General features: G+C 43.5%; 1 protein-coding gene across 4 annotated transcripts; it reads right to left on the bottom strand.

Moving 5' to 3' along the window:
- Positions 1-12,930: 12,930 nt before the first annotated feature.
- Positions 12,931-22,369, bottom strand: LOC108175588 (uncharacterized). Of its 4 annotated transcripts, none has more exons than XM_070067283.2 (5): positions 21,996-22,359; positions 21,021-21,108; positions 20,455-20,563; positions 16,048-16,170; positions 12,931-13,603 (listed from the first exon to the last, which is right to left on the bottom strand). In XM_070067283.2, the coding sequence occupies exons 2-4, from the start codon at positions 21,102-21,104 to the stop codon at positions 16,070-16,072; spliced, it is 294 nt and encodes a 97-aa protein (XP_069923384.1). In that variant the 5' UTR covers positions 21,105-21,108; positions 21,996-22,359; the 3' UTR covers positions 12,931-13,603; positions 16,048-16,069. The 4 variants fall into 4 exon arrangements, with proteins under 4 accessions (XP_069923384.1, XP_089180857.1, XP_089180856.1 ...); XM_089324731.1 differs by lacking the exon at positions 12,931-13,603 and adding an exon at positions 15,577-15,715 and having other exon boundaries at positions 21,958-22,369; XM_089324730.1 differs by lacking the exon at positions 12,931-13,603 and adding an exon at positions 15,577-15,715 and having other exon boundaries at positions 21,992-22,366.
- Positions 22,370-22,642: the final 273 nt, after the last annotated feature.

Here is a 22,642-nt window from a genome sequence, read left to right as displayed (position 1 = left end):
AAGATGCTCTGCAGTTTGTTTCTATCACCACAAGGCTCTCTGAGATATATTGTTCCCTTCGGTAGCCTAGAGCTATCTGCAGACTCGAGATCCTGGAATAGAAAGGTGATTGGTCAGGAAAAAGAGAATTGCTGTGGGAGCTGTTTTGGGCCGTGGGGGATCTCTGTCGACAGGGGAAAAGCCCATCCGTTAGTCCGCGGCCGGGCCCTGCTGTGCATGACCATTGTCACGAGTGTGTCAATTACTGCGTACGCATCTGCTCTGGTTATTGTGTATGCACCTGCTCTGGTTTTGGTGGCAGAGACCTGTGCCAGGGTAGCCTGTGTTTCTGCAGTGTACTCCTGTGCACTGCCCAAGGTTCAGCTGGTGGGCCCCGAGATCCATTCTCCTCAGATGTTAAGTGAGAATGAGTGTAAGGAGTAGTGCACCGGCTTCTGGTGGGCTAGCACTCTGGTCCTAGGCGTCTGAGGAAAACAATGTTGCTAGTAATATGAAATCTTAATTTATTTTTCACTGGAGAGGCAGAGAGACATAGACATGAATCATGAATTTTAAACGTGCTTCTGATGAGTTCTCAGTCAGGAACAGGGAATGAATGATCAGAATCTGGAGCGCCTGCAATGCTTGTTACAAAGTGGCAGAGAATTTGAATTATTCTTCGAGATGAAGAGTACAGATTTTAAGTGATGAGCTGGACTATGAAAGCAGAAGATAGTGACACTCTAACTGTCAGCATGGGCCCAAATAGCAAGACCTAGGGGAGATGGGCCGCAGGAATCTGTCCCACAGGGAAGGGCCACCTTCTTGATACCAAAGAGCTAGACTGCTGCACAAAGAAGTGGACAAAAGGCCTCCACTCAGGGTCCTGAAGGCAGAGCTTCCACTCCAGTGTGCCTATAGACGTTACATCCCACCAAAGCGGATTGTACTTAAGACTTAACATATAACAAAAAATTTCCAGCCAGATTGATGTCTTACTTGTGACTCGTGACTCCATTTCCATTCTGGACAGAGAATACGAAGCGTATTTGAAAATGATCACCAGAAAATGAAATCAAATGTTGTGCATTTTAGTGTTCAGAATCCAAGGAATCCACTTGAAGGCTATAGCTAATGCAAGTAGCTACTTACTCTTTATTTATTAATTATATATTTTAACTTTTCTTTAATAAATATAAATTTCCAAAGTACAACTTTTGGATTATAGTGGCTTCTTCCCCCTATAACCTACCTCCCACCTGCAACCATCCCATCTCCGCTCCATCTCCCATTCCATTCACATCAAAATTCATTTTCAATTATCTTTATATACAGAAGATCAACTTAGTATATACTAAGTAAAGATTTCAACAGTTTGCACTCACACAGAAATACAAAGTATAAAGTGCTGTTTTAGTACTTATACCGTTAATTCACATAGTACAACACATTAAGGACAGAGATCCTACTTGGGGAGTAAGTGCACAGTGACTCCCGTTGTTGATTTAACAATTGACACTCTTATTTATGACGTCAGCAATCACCCTAGGCTCTTGTAATGAGTTGCCAAGGCTGTGGAAGCCTCTTGAGTTCGCCCACTCTGATCTTATTTAGACAAGGTCATAGTCAAAGTGGAAGTTCTCTCCTCTCTTCAGAGAAAGGTACCTCCTTCCTTGATGGCCCGTTCTTTCTGCTGGGATCTCACTCACAGAGATCTTTCATTTAGGGTTTTGTGTGTTGTTGTTTTTTTTTTTTTTTTTTTTTTTTTTGCCAGAGTGTCTTGGCTTTCCATGCCTGAAATACTCTCATGGGCTTTTTAGCAGGATCTGAATGCCTTAAGGGCTGATTCTGAGGCCAGAGGGCTGTTTAGGACATTTGCCATTCTATGAGTCTGTTGTGTATCCTGCTTCCTGTGTTGGATCATTCTCTCCTTTATAATTCTATCAGTTAGTATTAGCAGACATTAGTCTTGTTTATGTGATCCCTTTGACTTTTAATCCTATCATAATGATCAGAAATGAACTGAAACTGATCACGTTGACTAGTGAGAAGGCATTGGTACATGCCACCTAGATGGGATTGAATTGGAATCCCCTGGTATGTTTCTAACTCTACCATTTGGGGCAAGTCAGCTTGAGCATGTCCCAAATTGTACATCTCCTCCCTCTCTTATTCCCACTCTTATATTTAATAGGGATCACTTTTCAGTTAAATTTAAACACCTGAGAATAACTGTGTTTTAAAGAGTTCAACCTATGGTATTAAGTGGAACAAAAAATGCTAAAAGGGATTAAGTATTAAGTTATTATTAAGTTGTTCTTTGACAGTCAGGGCTATGCTGATCAAGTCACCGTTTCTCATAGTGTCCATTTCACTTCAATAGGTTTCCTTTTTGGTGCTCGGTTAGTTGTCACTGATCATGGAGAACATATGATATTTGTCCCTTTGGGACTGGCTTATTTCACTCAGCATAATGTTTTCCAGATTCCTCCATTTTGTTGCAAATGACCGGATTTCATTTTTTTTTACTGCTGTATAGTATGCTATAGAGTACATATTCCATAATTTCTTTATCCAGTCTACTGTTGATGGGCATTTAGGTTGATTCTAGGTCTTAGCCATTGTGAATTGAGCTGAAATAAACATTGAGGTGCAGACTGATTTTTGTTTGCCAATTTAATTTCCTTTGGGTAAATTACAAAGAGTGGGATGGCTGGGTTGTATGGTAGGGTTATATTCCATTTTCTGAGGAATCTCCAACTGACTTCCATAGTTGCTTTACCAGTTTGCATTCCCACCAAGAGTGGATTAGTCTCCCTCTTTCCCCACATCCTTGAGGGCTGGCATAGTGTTTCTGCAGGTTAAACACCTGCGTATACACCGGCATACCATATTAGAGGACTCATTCGATTCCTCCCTGCTCTACTTTTGATTCAGCTCCCTGCTAACATGCCTGGAAAGGCAGCAGAAGACGGCCTAAGTGCTTGGACCTCTGCTACCCATGTGAGAGACCCAGATGGACTTCAAGGCTCCTGGCTTCAGCCTGGACCAGGCCCAGCCATTATAGCCATTTAGCAAGGGAACAAGTGGATGGAAGATCTCTTTCTCTCTGTGTATCTGTTTTTTTCTCTAACACTTGCTTTCAAATAAATAAAATAAATCTTCTTTTTAAAAAAATGTCGGGTGAGGTAATAGGAAGGATAGTGGAAAGATGCCACAAGAAGCTTTTTTACTGGCTATCTATCCTGCTAGAGGTTGATGTAAGGCTGTTACTCATCCATCTCCCTAGTTTCTGTTGATCATGGAATGCTCTTCCCTACCTCACCTTAGGGTATAGCTATGAGGTATGAAGCTGATCACTGCCTTCGGTTTGGATGTGAGTTTCTTATTGGCATAGAGTCTTACTCCCTGCTTTCTGTTACTGAGCACCTGTGATTCAATGTCAAACTGTGGGATCAGGGACACAGCTGACACAATGCGTCAGCTTTTGTGGTATCTGCAAGTACTAAATAATCTGGATCCATTTTGGTTCACTGTCTTCCTATTGACATTTGACAAGACAACCTGTCAACTACACTAGTGGTCACTGCAGCTTTGTTGGCCCCTGAAATGCCTGGAGCCTCCTGACCATGTCATAGAAAGAGTGTGACATGTGGCAGGCGCTGCGGCTCTCTTGGCTAATCCTCTGCTTGTGGCACCGGCACCCCGGGTTCTAGTCCCAGTTGGGGCGCCGGATTCTGTCTCAGTTGCTCCTCTTCCAGTCCAGCTCTCTGCTGTGGCCCGGGAGGGCAGTGGAGGATGGCCCAAGTGCTTGGGCCCCTGCACCCGCATGGGAGACCAGGAGGAAGCACCCGGCTCCTGGCTTCGGATCAGTACACCACGCCGGCTGTAGCGGCCATTTGGGGGATGAACCAATGGAAGGAAGACCTTTCTCTCTGTCTCTCTCTCTCTCTCATTGTCTAACTCTGCCTGTCCCCCCCCCAAAAAAAAGACTGTGACACATGACCAGAATATACACGTGTTTTTCATGACAACATACACAACATACAGCCCAGTTTTCAGTAATTCCTATGACTTAGGATTGGTCTCTTCAGACCTCAGCTTTTTACAAAGTAATTTTATAATTTATGTTGTATGTGATACCAGTTATATTGCTATTGAATTATTGTATTTGTGTGTAAGAGTGTGTGTGTACAGGGGGTGTGTTTGTGTGTTTTTGTGTGTGCATGTAAGGGGGGGGGAGAGAGAGAGAGAAAGAGAGAGAATCATCCACACTCTGGTTCACTCTCCAAATGCCCCAAATAGACATGACTAAATGCAATGCCCATTGCATATATAATCTCATTTTTCCTCTATAGACTCCAGTATTCATATGTGGTATTAATTTCTACTGTGAATTGGGGAAAGAGATCCAAATTATGTATCATTCCCACCAATGTTAAGTTCAGTGTATATAAGAGCCAAGATGGAAATCCATGGCTTATACGCCATAGGCTTTAAGAAGACAGTGTAGGTAGTATAAGCCTCAGCAAGTTCTCCTGGTTCCTCTCCCCTTTCCCTAAGTAGCCCCTAATCTTTCAGCAGCTCCACAGCCTAGGAACTTCTCACTTAATCTGTGGCTAATGGGATACCCTACACTTAGCCTTTTTATTTCAACCCTAGACTTTCACTTCTTTTGGAAGGGGGAATCTTTATAAACACATAGAAGAGGGGGAAACAATGGGTGTCTACAAGCCTTCTCCATTCTCAGAGTGGTACAGATTCTCAGATAGGCTTTGTTGCAATTATTTTTGTGAGTTTGAGAATACAAATGAGGCTCAGAATTGTAATTATTGAACCATCTGGTTTTTTTTTTTTTTTTGAGATTTAAAAGCAACATTTATTAAATTCGAAGACCTCCAGCCATAGCACATGGAGGGCGTCTCCAAAAGAGGAAAAAACCCAAAAGGGGCTAGAGGCAGTGGGGTTTTCAAGTACAATTTTTAGGAAAAAAAACCTTCAGCTTGACATTCAGTACAAGGCGGGGACAAAACCCATCAAAAATCCTAATTTGCAATCTTTTTTCCTATCTGGCTTGCTCATGATAAAACAAAAGAGCCAACAGAAGGGTAGCATACCTAATTTAGTTTTACAGCAAACTGCGAGCTCAGAAGGGTAGAATCACCACTCCCTTGCTACTCTCATGATGATTGGAAGCTCCCAAGGAGTGTGCAGGCAGGCACTTCTGACCTTGATAAGGATAATTTTTTGGGGGTGGGGACATTTTCCACCCTCATTTTCCAGACTGCATATTAAACCATCTGACTCCTCACATTGCCTCCCCACAAAGGAATGGATCCTGTCTTCTATTAGGGGGGCTGGGCGATGATGATCGCTATGGCTGCTTCATGCTGAAAAGGAGCTTTGCTGGGAATGGCAGTCAAGACAGGTTTCCAGCAGGATGAGACTTCTCAGTCAGAAGTGGCTCCTTGAGGGGGACAGCAGTGCCAGCTTGCAGAAACCGTTTCCATCCATGGTTTCATGTGCATGGCCATCTAGAATTTCCCTGTTTCAAGTCTGGAGAAAATGAATCTAACAAGTAGTTTAAACTCACTGGGTCTAAAATAATGTTCAGAGTCATTATTAGAGGACATCATAAAGGTGCTATCTAAGCCATAAGCCAAGTTTTCCCATTGAGAGGCAAATAGAACCTGATGGAAGGGGCCTGATAATAATCAGGTGGGCCTTAAAGCCTTGCCAGTTATGAGGCCCAGACTTGTCTATTTCTTCACATGGGGTACATCATAAGGGAGATGAGAACCTTCTTAGGGAAGGCACCGTGTTGATTTCCAGTACCTAGCTGGCCTGATAGGAGTGCTTGAAGAGAAGGAAAGTGACATCTCTAAAAGAAAAACATTTTTAGTTAGTTTGCAATTCTGCCTGCAATGTTACAAACCCTACTTGGCCATCTCCTCAACAGCGCTGGTTACTGTGGCAGCTGGGCCACGTGAAAGGCTTTTCAGCTTAGAGCCAGCAAGGTCTTCGGCTCTGACCCAGAAGTCATTTGACTCCAGGGCAGTTCTGTTTCCAGTGACCCAACTCTTGGCTGCCAGAGCTGCCAGGACGCTTTATAAGCTGACTTCTGCTGAAGCCCTGGCTTTCCCAATCAAAAACTGAAGCAGTGGACTGGCCTGTTGGGTCTCCTTAATGGAAGATCACTGTGTAGAGCAGCCATTAATTGGTCTGCCATCTATCTTTTCATTGCTTCTGCCACCTGGCTTCCTCTTCCTTCCATTTATTTGTTAAAACAGATCAGAGGAAACATTTAAGGGAATATAAGTCCTAATATTTCATGGCCTAAAGTAGAAATCTGTAGTCACAGGCATGTTCTGACAGTGGTTTCTCTGTAAGGTAAACAATGTCCGTGAGGAAAGCTATGTTCTCACTTTAACATCAAACATGATGACCATATTGTACTGTGTTTTTAACAACAGCAGTATAATGCTGGAACCAGGTAGCTAGGGCAAGCGAGCTTCTGAACAAGTTGTGGTGACTGTCAGACTGAAGGTATCTCATGGAGGGGAACCAAGAGATTTGTTGCTTCTCCTTTCTTGTTTCTTAATAACTTCCAATACAGCTGAGAAATTTTGCGGGAGATGTGGTGTTTACCCATGGAGACTGTGACATTAATTCTTTTCTGTGTTCTAACAGTCTGTTCCAATGGGCTTTGGTATTATATTTTTCAATAGCACAGTAGCATAAATATGTTATAAAATGATTTTAAGTGATTGCTTTTGCACAATGATTTAGTCTGGGAGATCTGTGTGCTGAATTTTAGGAAATAACTCCTTAAAGTGAAAAATAGACCTTTTAATGTCAACTGGTTTTAACAGCATCATTGAAGTGTGCCTAAATTATTATTTTGTTTGTTTAATTTGGAAAACCAGACATTTTTAAGTTATCGATATGGTTGCTGTAAGCTTATTTTTTCTGTTATTTTTTTAGAGATTTATTTATTTATTTGAAATGCAGAGTTACAGAGAGAGGGAGAGACAGACAGAGAGAGCTTCCATCTGCAATGGCCAGGGCTGTGCCAGGTTGAAGCTAGGAGCCAGGAGTTTCATCCACATCTTTCATATGTGTAGCAGGGGCCCAAGTAGTTGGACCATCTTCCACTGCTTTTCCCAGGTATTACCAGGGAACTGGATTAGAAGTGGAGCAGCAGAGGGCTTCCATAGCCTTGGAAACTCATGACTGGAGCATAGGGAGATTACTGATGCCATAGACAGGAGTGTCAATTGGTAAAGTCAACAACAGGAGTCACTGTGCACTTACTCCTCATGTAGGATCTCTGTCCTTAATGTGCTGTACATTGGGATTTAATGCTATAACGAGTACTCAAACAATATATTTCACTTTGTGTTTCTATGGGGGTGCAGACTGTTGAAATCTTTACTTAATGCATACTAAACTGATCTTCTGTAAAAAAAAATTATCAATTCCCAACTTGACTCTCACTGGGATTAAACATGACAATAGGTCTGATCTGATTTCATCATCATTTTAAAAATCATCTATTATTTTTCACTTTATGTTTCTGTGTGGGAGCAAACTGTTGAAATCCTTACTTAATGTGTGCTAGGCTGATCTTCTGTATGTTAAGATAATTGAAAATGGATCTTGATGTGAATGGAAGGGGAGAGGGAGTGGGAGGGGGGAGGGTTGTGGGTGGGAGGGACGGTATGGGGGGGAAGCCATTGTAATCCATAAGTCGTACTTTGGAAATTCATATTCATTAAATAAAAGTTAAAAAAAAAATCAGTGCAGGGCACTCTCAAAAAAAAAAAAAAAAAAAAAAAAAAAAAGAAGTGGAGCAGCCAGGACATGGACAAGCGTCCATATGCGATTCTGGCATCACAGGCAACGGCTTTAGCCACTAAACCACAACGCAAGCCCCCGAGTGACAGTTTTAAAATTTATGTATTCAGGGGCTGGCGGCGTGGCTCACTTGGTTAATCCTCCACCTGCGGCGCCGGCATCCCATTTGGGTGCCTGGTTCTAGTCCTGGTTGCTCCTCTTCCAGTCCAGCTCTCTGCTGTGCCCCCGGAGGGCAGTGGAGGATGGCCCAAGTGCTTGGGCCCTGCACCCACATGGGAGACCAGGAGGAAGCACCTGGCTCCTGGCTTTGGGTCAGTGCAGTGCCAGCCATAGCGGCCATTTGGGGGGTGAACCAACAGAAGGAAGACCTTTCTTTCTGTCTCTCTCTCTCACTGTCTACAACCCTACTTGTCAAATAAAAAATTATGTATTCAGAAGATTAATGGCAGCATACAAAGACGAGCTATAGCTTTATGAGTAACATTACCATTTAAGTCACCCCACAGGGAAGATCCAGATTCCTGCTCATGCCCCTGGGGGGCAGTGGATGATGGTTCCTGCCACCCATGTGGGAGACACAGGTAAAGTTTCTGGCTGCTGGCCTTGGTTCTGCCCAGCCCTGTCTGTTGAAGATATTTGGGTAGTGACTAGATTAGGAATCTCTGTTTGTGTTCTGTGTCTCTGTGTGTATGTCTTCCTTCCCCCCTCTCCCTATGTCCCTCTTCCTTTCCCTCTCCCTCCCTCTTTCACTCTTTCAGATAAATAAATATTTGCAAATAAACAAGTTACCAAATCACTTCAGGTATCTTATAGATAATGTGGGCTCCACAAAGTTGAAAGTGATGGAATAATGAGCTGTCCCTAATGTCTTTTAAGCAGGATCCAAAACTAAATAGGGTACATGGGTTGAACATGGGACAGCTAGCTCTGCGTTGATGAACAGTCTTCACAGACATCAGTTCTCAAGAGCAGAAAAGGAACGTGGTAGGTATCCCAATGCATGTTATGCAGTTAGTACAACCTTAATAGCAATCCTCATCAAGAAGCATATAGGAAATAAATGTAAATGCTAATGCCATTCAAGGGCCTCCACATAAAAATACGAAACAAATTGCCAAGACATAGCTTATTCCAGAGGGGCAAAGCATCCTAAGTGAATTATTCCCCCTAGGAATGCAAAGCAAAATATAACAACACGGAAGTTAGAAAACCTCTTGGGTCACCCCCATCCTGTTCCAGAGTGCTGTGGTTACAGCTGCACCTTTGATGCCAGCTTCCTTGCGCCGCCTCCTGGGTGGTAGGGGGTGGGGAGTGGAGCTTCCTCTGGTCTGCAGACTTGCTGCTCAGTACAGAAATAAATAGAAAAGTCCAAAAGAGCACAAAAGTAAAAGCAAGTTTATTTGCGAGAAGTGACAAAATCTCCCAGAAGAGATCTGAGAAGGGGCCCCAGAGCTGGGATCCATTGCCCCTGGGGGCTCGTCTCTTTGGTGTTAATTTTCTCCCTCCCCCCTTATCTGGGAGATACTGGCCCTTCACCTGGAGCATGCGGTAGGGGTTGCATTTGAATTGGCACCCCTGCTTCTGTTCCTGAGAGTGGAAGGGGTCTGTAATTGAGGAGGGGTGGGATTTCATAGAATTTGCCCAAGGTCCATTCTGCCCTTTTTTAAAAAAAGATTTATTTAATTATTTGAAAATCAGAATTACACAGAGACAGAAAGAGAGGCAGAGTGAGAGAAGGTCTTTCATCTGCTGGTTCACTCTGCTTGGTCCACAATGGCTGGAGCTGTGCCGACTGGATCAGAAGCCAGGAGCCAGGAGATTCCTCTTAGCCTCCCACGCAGGTGCAGTGGCACAAGCACTTGGACCATCTTCTACTGCTTTCCCAGGCCACAGCAGAGAGCTGGATGGGAAGTAGAGCAGCTAGGACTCGCACTGGCAGAGGCCCTCTTTCCCTAAGTCTCCCCCTTCTGACAGAGCTGCTGTCGGACATACAGTTGAAGAAAACTCTAGCTGTTTCGTGCTATACAGGGGCGAAGTGGAGAAGTCATCTGATCCCTGAGGGAAAGTCAATCAAGTGGGCCTTGGTAGAAGTCATCAGGAACGGACATCTGAGGTTCCATCAGAAGGACCGTCTGCATCTAAAGAGCACCTGTCATGCCGGAGATAAGTTGTACCACTTGATTAAAGAAGCAGGGACCAAAAGCACAAAGGAGGAGAAGGGAAAGTATCACAGGTATGAAGGGGTCAAAAATACTCCAGACAAATCTTTATTGATTAAGGAGCCCAACCATGTTTCTTGGTTTAGATTTTGATTGCGACCTTGAATAATTCTTTGAGCTCAGGTAGGTCACTGTCCAGCTGTGGGAGTTGGTTATCCAGAAACAACATGCTTCATGAAGCATTGCACAGGTTCTACCCACCTCAGGGGAGAGTAGGTCGCGTGCTCCTCAGGTGAGGACCAAGACAATCAGGATTGGGAACCCCAGAAGAAAACAGAGTCCGAATACCTCAGCTATATGTACCGGAATAGGGCCATTAGGTTTTGTGAGAACAGGCTTACTTATCGGAGTTGAGGTCTGCCTGAAGGGGTGTTTGACACCGTCCACTGGTTCACATGAGTAGTGAGGCTCCACGGTTGACTCTGAAGACACGAGGATACCCCCAGGGTCTGCGTTCGCAGTCCAGGACTTTATTCTTGACTGTTGGATCCCTGCATCAAAGCCTGCAACCTTAACTGGTTGCACTGGAGAGAATTACTGGGAAAGGCCCCTCCCAATTGGGTTGGTTAAAATCCCGAGAGTCTAAGGACTCAATCAAAATGCAGGTCCCTGAACAAAAAGGGGGCTCACTTTTGTGATGTGGCCCTGGCTCAATTGAGCGGAATGCCAAAAGGAGCCACTGGAACTCTGCCCACTTTTGGGTCTGGCTTGCACCTCCCTGGCTTCCTCACCTAGGAGAGTATCATGGTTCAGAAAGGGCCATCCACACATGACATCAAACGGAGTCAGACCCTAAAATCTGGGAGTATTTTTGACTCGAATCCAAGCTATGAAAAGTAGTCGAGTCCACTGTAGCTTGGTTTCCTGAGTTAGCTTAAGTAGGTGTTGTTTAAAGAGTCCATTAGCCCTTTCCACATGCCCTGGTGACTGAGGGTCACCACACACAATGGAGTTGGTGGTTAGTTCTGTTTGGCCTGAGTGAGTGCTCACAGAGGAGCACCACACTCTGAGCCCAAGGTCTTCAACAATCCTCCTTTGTCCTGGACCCTTTTTGATACCCTAATGGGTGAATTGTAGGGGCTAACACATTCCTTCAGTACTCCGTGATCGAGGAGGCCCTGAATGCTGGGTTCTGAGCCTCTTGTACCTCCGGACAGACAGGATATTGTTTCTCATGTGGAAAACCTGTGGATCTTTAAGTCTGACTTTCATGGGAATTGCTGTCTTTGCCTGTTCCATAGTTTCTTCATCTGACCATATCTGAGGGTCTCCTTTTCCTGGATGAGGGTATCACAGCCTGTGACTCCTGATGCTAACAGGAGTCTGGGAAAGGATGTCTCGGCCTAAAGTGGGCAGTGTTTGCAGTACTGTTAGAAAGGGATGGGATGATGCCTGAAGTGCTTGGGTCACTGCCACCCACATGGGGGACATAAATTGAATTCCTGGTTCCTGGCTTTGTCTCATCCAAACTTGGCTGCTGTAGGCATTTAGAGTATGAACCAGTGGTGGAAGATGCGATGGCTCCTCCTCTCTCCTCTCCTCTCCCTCCCTCCCCTCACATAATTAGAAATAAGTGAATAAACATAGAATCGTACCAGTGTAATACACCAACTTTATGGATTCACGGTGGAAGAAGGTCTAAGATCATCCTAGCAGTCACACTACAAGTGACTGATGAAAGTTAGCAGTACTCAAGATAAATATTCTCAGCAAACTGGGAACAGAATGGGGCTTCCGCCGCTCTCCTCCAGGGACACTGCACCACCTCACCAGATGTGAGTGGCCACCCAAGCGTTGGCACCATGGTGGCTCCAGGACCGGTCACCCTCATCTGATCGGGCCCTGGTAAAGTGGAGACCCGAGAGCAGGTGACTGGTGCTCCTGCGCACCTGTGCACACGTCCTCCTGGACGGGGCTGGGGAGCGACTGCAGCCTCAATCTTCAGGGGAACCAATGGGCCTGGTGTCACTGAGCAGGTGGCCCGTGGGCCTGGTGCCGAGAGGGAGTGGGCACATGGGATGGACGGGGGCGTCTGAGCTGCGCTGCAGCGGCTTTTCCAAACTGCGTGGGGAGTATGTCCGCTGCCCTTAGGACAGTAGAATCACTGCACCGACCTGGACAAAGGTGGGCAGAGAGGCTGCCTCCAGCTTCCAGGTTTCGCTGTTTCCTCTCGGGATCCCCCTGAGTTCTTTATAAGACGGGCCGGGCTGTGCAGGGGAACCATCTTAGGAAATGCAGGGCCCCAAGGGAACCAGCCACAGGCCTGCCCTGAAGCTCCACTCTGCAGACTGCACAGCCTAGAGTGCCCGGCCACCACCTGTGTCACTGGCACAGCCTAGGATGCCCTGACACCGCCCATGTCACCGGCACAGCCTGGACTGCCCTGACACCCCCCGTGTCATCGGAATGGTAATTGGGTTCCTGACATCCACGCAGGAAACTCGGATGGATTTCCTGGCTCCTTGTTTCAGCCTGAGACAGCCCCGCTGTTGCAGACATCTGGGAAGTGAACCAATGGAAGCAAGTTCACTGGCTCGGTCTGGCTCTAGCTGCCTGCCTCTCTCTCTGCCTGTGTGTGTGGTGCCATCTCTCCCTACCAACAGCAAATGTATACTTTTTTGAAGATTGATGTTTTGGTTTGAAATCATATTCTGAACACAACACTGATACAACTGTTAATGTCGTCACATTGGAACTGCCTAAGTGAAATGCAACGAAAAGTCAGTATTGCATTTGTTTTCTCCTTGATTGGGCAGATGTGCAAAAATATTTCTTTACATTTAATGTTTCTTTTAGAAGCAAGTGTAATCATTTGTTTCCAGTTTTCACATTTATTCCACCTGTACATATGAATAACACTTCCTTTTAAATTTGAAAGCATTCATGTTTGTATAGTGAATTACACTGTCACACAAATTTTCTGCTATCACCATCATTTTTGCCATCAAACTGTGATGATACATATGCCAAGTCTCACCGTTTGAGACAAGAAAGGAAATGATGAAACGAACAGAGAATGGAATGGAGACAGAAATGAGAAGCAGAGTGAGACACCTGGAAAAGCCAAGCATTTGTTAATAAATGGAACTGTGTTTGATCGACAACTTGTCCACATGGAAAAATCCATGGTGCCTGTGATGTTTAGATTCTGGTACTACTGGGATTTGATAAATAATGTATGATTTCTAGCATATTAAATACTTTCTCCGTAAAATCACAGAATAGGATATGTTGCAAATGATATCACAGAAATACAAACGGCTATTTGGGACTACTATAAACAACCATACACCTACAAATTGGAAAACCTAAAATAGAGATGAATTAATTTCTGGATATCCATAACTTACCAAAACTGAACCATGAAGACACAGAAAACATGAAAACACCAGTAGCTCAGTAATGAAAAGTCGCCAGCAAAGAAAATCTACGGACCAATGCTGAAGTCCATCGAACTTTTAAGGAAGAACACCAATCCTTCTCAACCTGTTCTCAAATATCAGAAGGGAGCAAATCCATCCAAACTCATTCTCCAACACCAGAAGTATCTTGAATCCAGAGTCAGACATGGATAAAAAAAAAAAAAAGAAACAAATAAAGAACACTATAGATAAATATCCCCAATGAACATAAATGTGTAAATTGTAAAGAAAACACTAGCAAACTGAATCCAACAACACACAGAAAAACTCATTCATAATGGACAATTGAGATTTTTCTCAGGGATTGCAGCATGGTTCAGCATTTGTAAATCTATAGGCATACTATAGCACATCAACAGGAGGAAGAGGCTGGCGCCGCGGCTCACTAGGCTAATCCTCCACCTTGCGGTGCCGGCACACCGGGTTCTAGTCCCGGTTGGGGTGCCAGATTCTGTCCCGGTTGCCCATCTTCCAGGCCAGCTCTCTGCCGTGGCCAGGGAGTGCAGTGGAGGATGGCTCAAGTGCTTGGGCCCTGCACCCCATGGGAGACCAGGAGAAGTACCTGGCTCCTGCCCTCGGATCAGCGCGATGCGCCGGCCGCAGGGCGCTGGCCGCAGCGGCCATTGGAGGGTGAACCAACGGCAGAAGGGAGACCTTTCTCTCTGTCTCTCTCGCTCACTGTCCACTCTGCCTGTCCAAAACAAACAAACAAACAAACAAAAACAGAAAAACAAAATACAAAAAAAAAAAAAAACAGAAGGAAGATAAACATCATATGGTCATCACTATAGACACAGAAAAAGCATTCAGTAAAATTCAACATCCATTCATGATAATAAAAACAAAAACCTTGGGCAAAATACCATAGAAAGAAAACTCTTCAAGATAATAAAGGCTGTACATGACAAAACCACACCAAATATAATACTGAATGGGGAAAACCTGAAAGCTTTTCATGTAAGATCTGAAACCAAGCAAGGATTCACTCTCACTGCTGTTATAACATAAATACTGGAAGTTTTACCCAGAGCCATTAGGCAACATGAGCAAATAAAAGATATACAAACAGGAAAGGAACAAACCAAGTTATTCCTGTTAGCAGATGACATGATTCTATATACAGAGGCACCCAAAGACTGTACCAAGGAACTATTACAACTGATAAACAAATCCAATAAAGATGCAAGATGCAAAAGCAATACACAAAAATCAGTCACATTTTATACCCATTCTAGAAAAGTCACATTTCAAGAACATATTTACTCTTAATTATATAACATATTCAATATCTATTAATCTCTTTTCCACACTCATTGCTGGCTTTTTCCATTTTCTTCAGGAATATAGAAACTACTGTTATATTATATTACTATAGAAAGACAAGTACCTTTAGTTTATTCATTGGATTACATCTCCATTTACTAATGTAGCACTTGTCTTTATTAAGTTTTCCCTTCCGTTTCCCTTTGATTTATTAACTCTGTGGCTCTTATTACTAATATCCATATTGTGTGGTCATGTTTTAATACCTCTTTATTTAACATTTGTCTTTTTATCATACATATTTCATGTATATGAACTTTGCAAGACTTCCTTTCTGTCAATTTCAGTAGGCTCCTGGAAGTAGTGTTAAAACTGCCCTTTAACTCTTCCCCTCCCGGTTTCTCTCCCCCTCCCCCATCTCCCTCTCCTCTCCCTCTCCCTGACTCTCTCTTCCTGTGTATCTCTGCTTCATACATAAAAAATAAGTTTTTATAAAGTGGATGGACATTTGGCACAGTGGCTAGGACGCTATTTGGGACATTGACACACTGCACTAGAGTTCCTGGGTTTGGGTTCTGATTGCACTTCTGAACAAACTTCCTGATATTGTGAACCCTGGATACAACAGATGATACAGCTAAAGTGCCTGGGTCCTCGACACCCCCATGGAAAATCCCAAATGAGTGCCAGTCCTAGACATATCTGTTGTGGGCATTAGGGGAGTGAGTGAGCAGATGATGGATGACCTCTCTCTCTCCTCTCTCTCTATCTCTCTCTCTCTCTATATATATGTATATATACATACACACACACACATACACGCATATCCTTTTGTTTTTTAAGATTTTTTTTTTATTTGAAAGGTAGTGTTACAGGGAGAGAGTGAGAGACAGAGAAAGGTCTTTCATCCCTGGTTCACTCCCCAAATGGCAGCAACAGCTGGAGCTGGGTGGATCCAATCCCAGGAGCCAGGAGCTTCAAATAACAAAAAATGCATTATGTTTTTCATAGAAACATAAATTATAACAGGGTGTGAAAAGCATTAGCTGTTGGTTAGAAGGCTTATACTGCTAAGTAAGAAAATATTTTCATACATTTCACTTCAATATGGCTTGGACCCAGTTTGTTTCAGTTATCTGAAAACATGTCAGGGTGACAGTCTTCTAAAGGCTGACTAGTCATCCAAGGGTCTTTTTATGTGAACACTGTTATTAAAGTAGAATTAATGTTATCTCTAAGGTATTATAAATGGTTTAATATCATGAAAAACAAAGACATATAATGTTGCACCTTAATGAATTACATACCTGCCTCTGGCACTGTAGTGCTCTAGTTGTGAGGTGCTGTCTCATTGAATTCAGGACCATTTTCATATACATCTCCAGGGTCAAGCTGAAGATTTTCCTGGACATCTGGTTCCACGTGGGGCCCTTAGAGATAAAAAGGTTACCGAGAGACAATAACAAGATGGCAGAATCGACGACTTTTCTTTCCTTATGTCCAGGATTTCAGCAACAACAAAAAAATCCATACCCAGATCAGGAGCACATACCCCATTACCCAATGTACTGCACGCAGGCATGAACACTCTAGTTAATGTTTCTCACTGGAAAGTATTTAACCACAGCATTTCCCAGATGAAGTAGAGACTGGCCTTCTAGATAGAGTGCATCTGAAGCCAATGGGGTGCACAAACAAGAGACCTGTGTGAATCTGAATGGGAACGTGTGTACTTCCTTTCCTTCCCCACTCACCCAAGTCAACTAATTCAAATGTTCAAATTCTTAATTTAACTAGTCTGTCTGCATACACAGCACCCCAAACTTTCACTGCTTGAAGCCAATGGAATGGATCCAGAATCACCTCGCTCTAGCTATGGACAAGGTTGTGCTTTCCTGTGAACACAGGACCACGGAGAATGAAACGTGTTTAAACAAATGAGCGGAAAAATCTAATTGTGCTTTATCTCTGTCCCTCTCTCTGTGTCTCTCTGTGTGTGTTTGGGGGCGCAAAATCTAATATTACTGATACTTTATGAAGAAGATCTTATCATTTGTGTCAACATGGAAGATCCTGGAAGACATGATGCTAACTGAAATAAGCCATAGGCAGAAAGAAAAATACTGCAGAATCTCACTGAGGTGGGGACTCTGAAAATGAATACATGGAAACAGAGTAGAATGTTGGCTACCAGGAGTGTTGGATAGTGAATTGGGAAATGTACATGCAAGGTAAAAAGTTGCAGGTTAAATAATACTAGAGATACAAATCCAACGTGTGTACTAATTAACAATAAATTACTACAACTTTAAGTTTACTGATAGAAACATTTTAGGAGAGAGCATATGAAGAGATTGATAGTAGTTCTTTGGGATCACTTACATATATTTATCAACAAATAATGTTGTATACCTAAAATACAAAAAATAAAGGATGAAAGATTAGGGCCCGTGCTGTGGTATAGCAGGTAAAGCCGCTGTGTGCAGTGCTGGCATCCCATATTGGTGCTGGTTCGAGTCCCGGCTGCTCCACTTCCGATCCAGCTCTCTGCTATGGCCTAGGAAAGCTGTAGAAGATGACCCAAGTCCTTGGGCCCCTGCACCTGCATGGGAGACCTGGAGGAAACTCCTGGCTCCTGGCTTAGGATCAGCACAGCTCAGGCCGTTGCGCCCAACTGGGGAGTGAACCAGTGGATGGAAGACTCTCTCTGTCTCTCTCTCTCTCTCTCTCTCTCTGCCTCTCCTTCTTTCTCTTGTGTAACTCTGACTTTGAAATAAAGAAATAGAATGAAAATATAGTTAAGCAGTAAGACATGAAATGTGAAAAATAAAATGGTAAAATACATTCTGCCAGTGTTGTGAAATCAAACCTGCAGGTAAATGGGATGCGTAAGATCCCAGAATCCTTATTTCAAGATTCTGTTGCCAAAACGCAAGGGGAAGTCATATGTCCCCATTGTTATGCTTTTTCTCCAGTCACGATTTCCCTCAAACTACTTTCCATTACTCCGACTTGATGTTATACTCGAAGTACCAAATCATTATTATTTTGGGTCTGTCCGATCCAATAAGAATGTGAGACCAAGACTAAAATTAAATTTCTGGAGAGTATTTAGATTCCAAGTACCTGACATGTAATATGGCATGAGTAGAAACCAGTAAGTATGGCATGAGAACATATGTTAATAAAAGATTAATCTCTTTAAGGATGCCTCCATTGGCACAGGTGCTTGGTGTAGCTGTTCAGCCACAAGTTAGAATGCAGACACTGTATATCAGAGGGGCTGGGAATGAAATCAGTGTAGCAAAGAAGATACCTGCATTCACCGGTTTTTCTACCATGCTATCTGCAAGAACTAAGGAATGGAAGCAACATAGATGCCCATCAACAGATGAACGGATACAGGAAATGTGGTCTGTATACACAATGGAATTTTATTCAGCGATAAAACAATGTTATCCTAATATATGCATAAGAAAATATGGAAGAGTGAGATTGCCAATTCAAGAAAAGCCAGACACAAAAAGCAATCATCCCATGTATTAGCTCACATGTGGAAGCCACAAATAATTTCGACCTGAATGTTGTAAAATACTGATTTATAGGAGATTGTGAATGCCGGGGCATCTGATAACTCGTACCAAGAGACAGAGAAGGAATGCACTCTAGTGTTTTACTGCACAGTGGGATGACTGTAACTAAGAATAGCCTGTCCTACAGCCTGTGAATAGATAGAGAAGAGGCCCTCCATGGCTCCAAGCATAGAATGATGACAGGGACAGACTAAAATCCATTGCTTTGTCTGACTGGTACACATGGTGTACATTTGAAATGTCACATTGTAACCCGTAGATATGTGGAGCCATCAGGTGCAAATCAGAAAAATAGAACACTATTTAAAGAGAGGGAAATGTTACATAACCTTACTTTATCAACATCCATTGAATACTTGTATCCATGTATCAGAGGGTACCCCATAAATATGCACAATCAAGAATAATTGAAAATAAACAATTAATAAAGTAATTAAGATGCCACTGTCATGAATGATAGGGATAGAGAAGTTCACGCAGATTAAATGGGACAAACTTTACACTAGAATCAAATGCAATGGATTAGACTCTGGATGACAAAAATATGTACAAAGGAAATTACTGGGACAGATAGGGAAATTTGAATGTAGACTGCATCTTAAACAATTGCATTATTGAACAATTAAATTTCCTGAATTATAGAATTATACACTGATTTTCAAAAAGAATGACTTTATCCCTTGGATTTGCACACACACAGGGTAATGATGTTTCATACTACCTGAAAATTAATATAAGTGGGTTTGCATCAGAACAAAAATAATATTAATAAGTATATAGTCATGTTAATATATGCTTCTAATCAGGGCAGAAGGGAGACAAATTGTAGGTGTGGAGAGAATGGAAGCAGGAAACCCACAGGGCCTGGAGCATGACACTTTGTGACTCTAGATGAAAACTCTGGGAGATTTTATGACAATTGTCAACTTTTGTATAAATGTAGATTTCCAAAACCTGAAATACAAATGAACGAATATGCAAGAGCTAGATTATAATTCAGAGAGACAGCACTTATTTTTGCAATATGGGCAGCAACTAGGATTGGACTTTGCCTTCCTTGCTTTCCTGTATTATAAAGCCATATTTTAAACAAAGAAAGGCAGAACAAAACACACTGCATCTACTCCTCCAAGGCCATAGTGTACTAAGAGGAGTCAACGTTAACTTTCTCAGACATCTGAAATCTACACCATGCATGGAATCTGAATTATAAATGACATACACTTTTTTGCTGTAAGATTTGATGAGTGGATTTGTAGGTCTATGCTAAATATAATCATGACACTCACCCCTTCCCAGGGTAAGCAACACTTATTTTGTGAAAAGAAAGGCATATTAGGTACTTATTTCACATTTCATGAACGAAACCCATGTGGAAGAAAGTACCAAATATAAGAGCAAAATTATTTGTGACTCATGGAAAAACTACTATCTTACAGCGAGAATAGAAAGTGGGGTGTAAAGAAATGAATGGGCATTGTTGGCAGTCACATTTGGAAAGACAGCGAATTGCTAAAAAAACAAAACAAAAAAGTATACCATGAAATATGCAAATGCTTAGGTTGAGACTACTACTCGCAAAGAAATAATTCGGCACATAGCAATGTGATGAAAGTTGCATTGATCCAATCCCACAAGAATTTGTGTGGCTTTAAAACGCCTTTAAAAATCATAGTAACTTGAAATAACTTCAAAGCCGTTCAGGAAAAGGGACTGGCGTGACACTGTGGGATAAACCACCACTTGCAACAATGGCACTTCACGTTAGAGTGTTGATTCAAGTCCTGGCTGCTTAGTTTCAGATCTAGGTTCCTGCTATTGTGCCAAGAAAGCAGCTGATGATGACCCAAATGCTTGGATTCCTGCCAGCAATGTGGGAGATCTGGATGGGGTTCCTGGCTCCCAGCCTGACTCAATCCCAAATATCTAAAAATTTTAAAAAGAAGTCTTATAATGAGGAAAGCACAAAGCTGTAATGTATATTCTTCAACTTTCCACCTAATATGCAGGAACTGTTTGAGATACCTTTGTAATGTTAGTGTTATTTCCTCCTGTGCCATAATAAATGAGACATGCATATCCCTCACCCTCAAAAGGCCTTTTCGTTCTCCTTCCCTTTACCTTCAGCCTCAGGTTCTCCCTCCTCTTCTATATCTTGATCAACTGGAATCTCCTGATTTTCAACTGCTGGCTCCTCCAGTTGAAGTACTTCAGCACCAGATTGCTGGGGCTATTAGGTTGAAATTATAGAAATAAACAGTCTTGTGGAAACACATGTGATAACCATCTATAACACATATGTATGCATAATAATCATTTGAGAAATTTCTTCAACATGATCCTACATCCTTATTCTGAATAAAATTAGTCCTCCCCCTGAGAGGTGTCTCCCAGAAGAGTTACCTCCAATGCGCGTGGGAGTTATTTTTTTCTGTGCTGGGATGCACGTGTGCTCTCTACTGTGAGTAAGCGTGAGAGTGAAATCACTGACTACATCCCATGGGAACATAAAGAGCATCCATGAGGAATACAGCAGATGTAATTGTCCTGGGTGAATGTTTCCTTTGCGACACCAAGTGACAGCCGTCATCAACGCAGAAGACCTTTATCAGTGTATTTTGCTACTCAGTAAGACTTTCCCAAAGATAAACTTGCTAACAGAAAACATTACACATTGAAGCACTCACCTCCACAGGTTCAATTTGCTCTTGGAAACTTTCTTCTGCATTTCCTCCTCCCATAGCTCTAGATGTTGCTCTTGTGCCACTCATGTTTCTCAACGAAAGCAGAATATTGTGATTTGGAGAATGCATTTAAGAGAACTGCAGTATTTGAACATTTGCATGGCCAAACGTCAATTTGTAACTTTTAAATATGTTGAGATAACTTTCAAAAATGTCCCTGGATATGCATGCATATCCACCCTTTCTGATCCTTGGTAACAGCACTTCCTCGGACAAGTCTGACACAGAAAGGCGTAAGGACAAGACAGAGGTCCTAGCTGATGCTATCTGTCGCATCACTGGATGTCCCGTATGGAGACATTCTTGGGAAATCTGCTACACCATGAAAACTCGAGTGACTATCCTATTTGTCACAACCGCACTAACGAGGCCAATTTGTGATCCCAAATAGTTTTCGTTGAGATGCACAGCTCCATCCCTCCTTCTCGTGGTGTTTCTGCACCGACCAGGCCAAAGTGAGAAGCTGGGATAGAGGGCGATAGGGACGCCTCTCCCTGGGCATCTGGGCCTGCGCTTTACGGATTTTGGAGATGCTGTCACCACCTCGGTGTCCCCACTCTCTATGTCCTTCCCTTAACATCTGCCCAGCCTTACGTCTGGTTTCCTCTGAGGACTTGTGATCTGCCCCCTGTGAGCCATACCGGGATCCTCTGGGACACAGATCTCTCCAACAGCAGCCTCAACCCTTGCCCTGTCTTCACCTGCCCCACTGCCCTCCAGGCAAACCTTCCGCCCTTGTCCTGGCCCCAGCCGGAATGTAACAAACATGGTGGCAGCGCCATCTGTGCGCAGGCCGACGTCCTTGAAGTCCTTCTTGTTCTCAGTCCCCGCACCTCATCGCCCAATCCCGCGAAGACGCTTGGCGTCTTCTCATACTCACTCACACGTGAACTGATCAGACAGCGGCTACCTACTCACTGTGTCTCAGGCAGGCAGCAAGACAGAACACAGCGGGAAAATGGCGCCCGCGGCGCGGATGTGCACAGAGCACGCCAACGCGAAGGCTCGTGCGCAGCAGGGGACGTGTGCAGCAGTGTGACCCTGCGCCAGTCAGGACGCTCGTGGGCGGGACTTACACTCGGAAGCCTCAGCAGTCCTCAGCTACCAAGGAATTGCTCCCCACTGTTTCCTCCAACAGTCTGATTCTTCCAGGAGAGCCCTGGGTTCTCCTTTGGGAAAAAACATCTCAAATAGACCTGCTGTGACAGAAGTAGCTTTTAAATATGTCAGCGCTGGGGCTAGTGCAGCTGCCGCTGGTGACAGGATGCCAGTTTGTGGGAGACCCGGATGACGCGCATGGCTTCTGGCTCCTGCCGCCGCTTGGGGAGCGACCCAGAGGATGGACGATCGCTTTGTCCCCCTCTCCCCCTCTCTCCCTCTCTCCCTCTCTCGCTCTCTCGCTCTCCAACTCGGGTTTTCAAATTAATAAGTAAATATAAAATGTTAGTCTATTTTTATGTCGGCTTTCTCCAGTAATTTTCTGCCCCACCTGTGGCCGTTTTGCTTTTGTTGCTTTCATCATGCTTGCAAACACTTGGGTTTCTCTGGCTTCTGAGTTACGTTTT

Source organism: Oryctolagus cuniculus, chromosome X, assembly GCF_051225735.1.
Source record: "Oryctolagus cuniculus isolate XC-2025 breed Fujian yellow rabbit chromosome X, ASM5122573v1, whole genome shotgun sequence".
NCBI lineage: Eukaryota > Metazoa > Chordata > Mammalia > Lagomorpha > Leporidae > Oryctolagus > Oryctolagus cuniculus.
The sequence above is the reverse complement of the archived record's forward strand: the minus strand, read 5'-3'. Positions and strand labels throughout refer to the sequence as shown.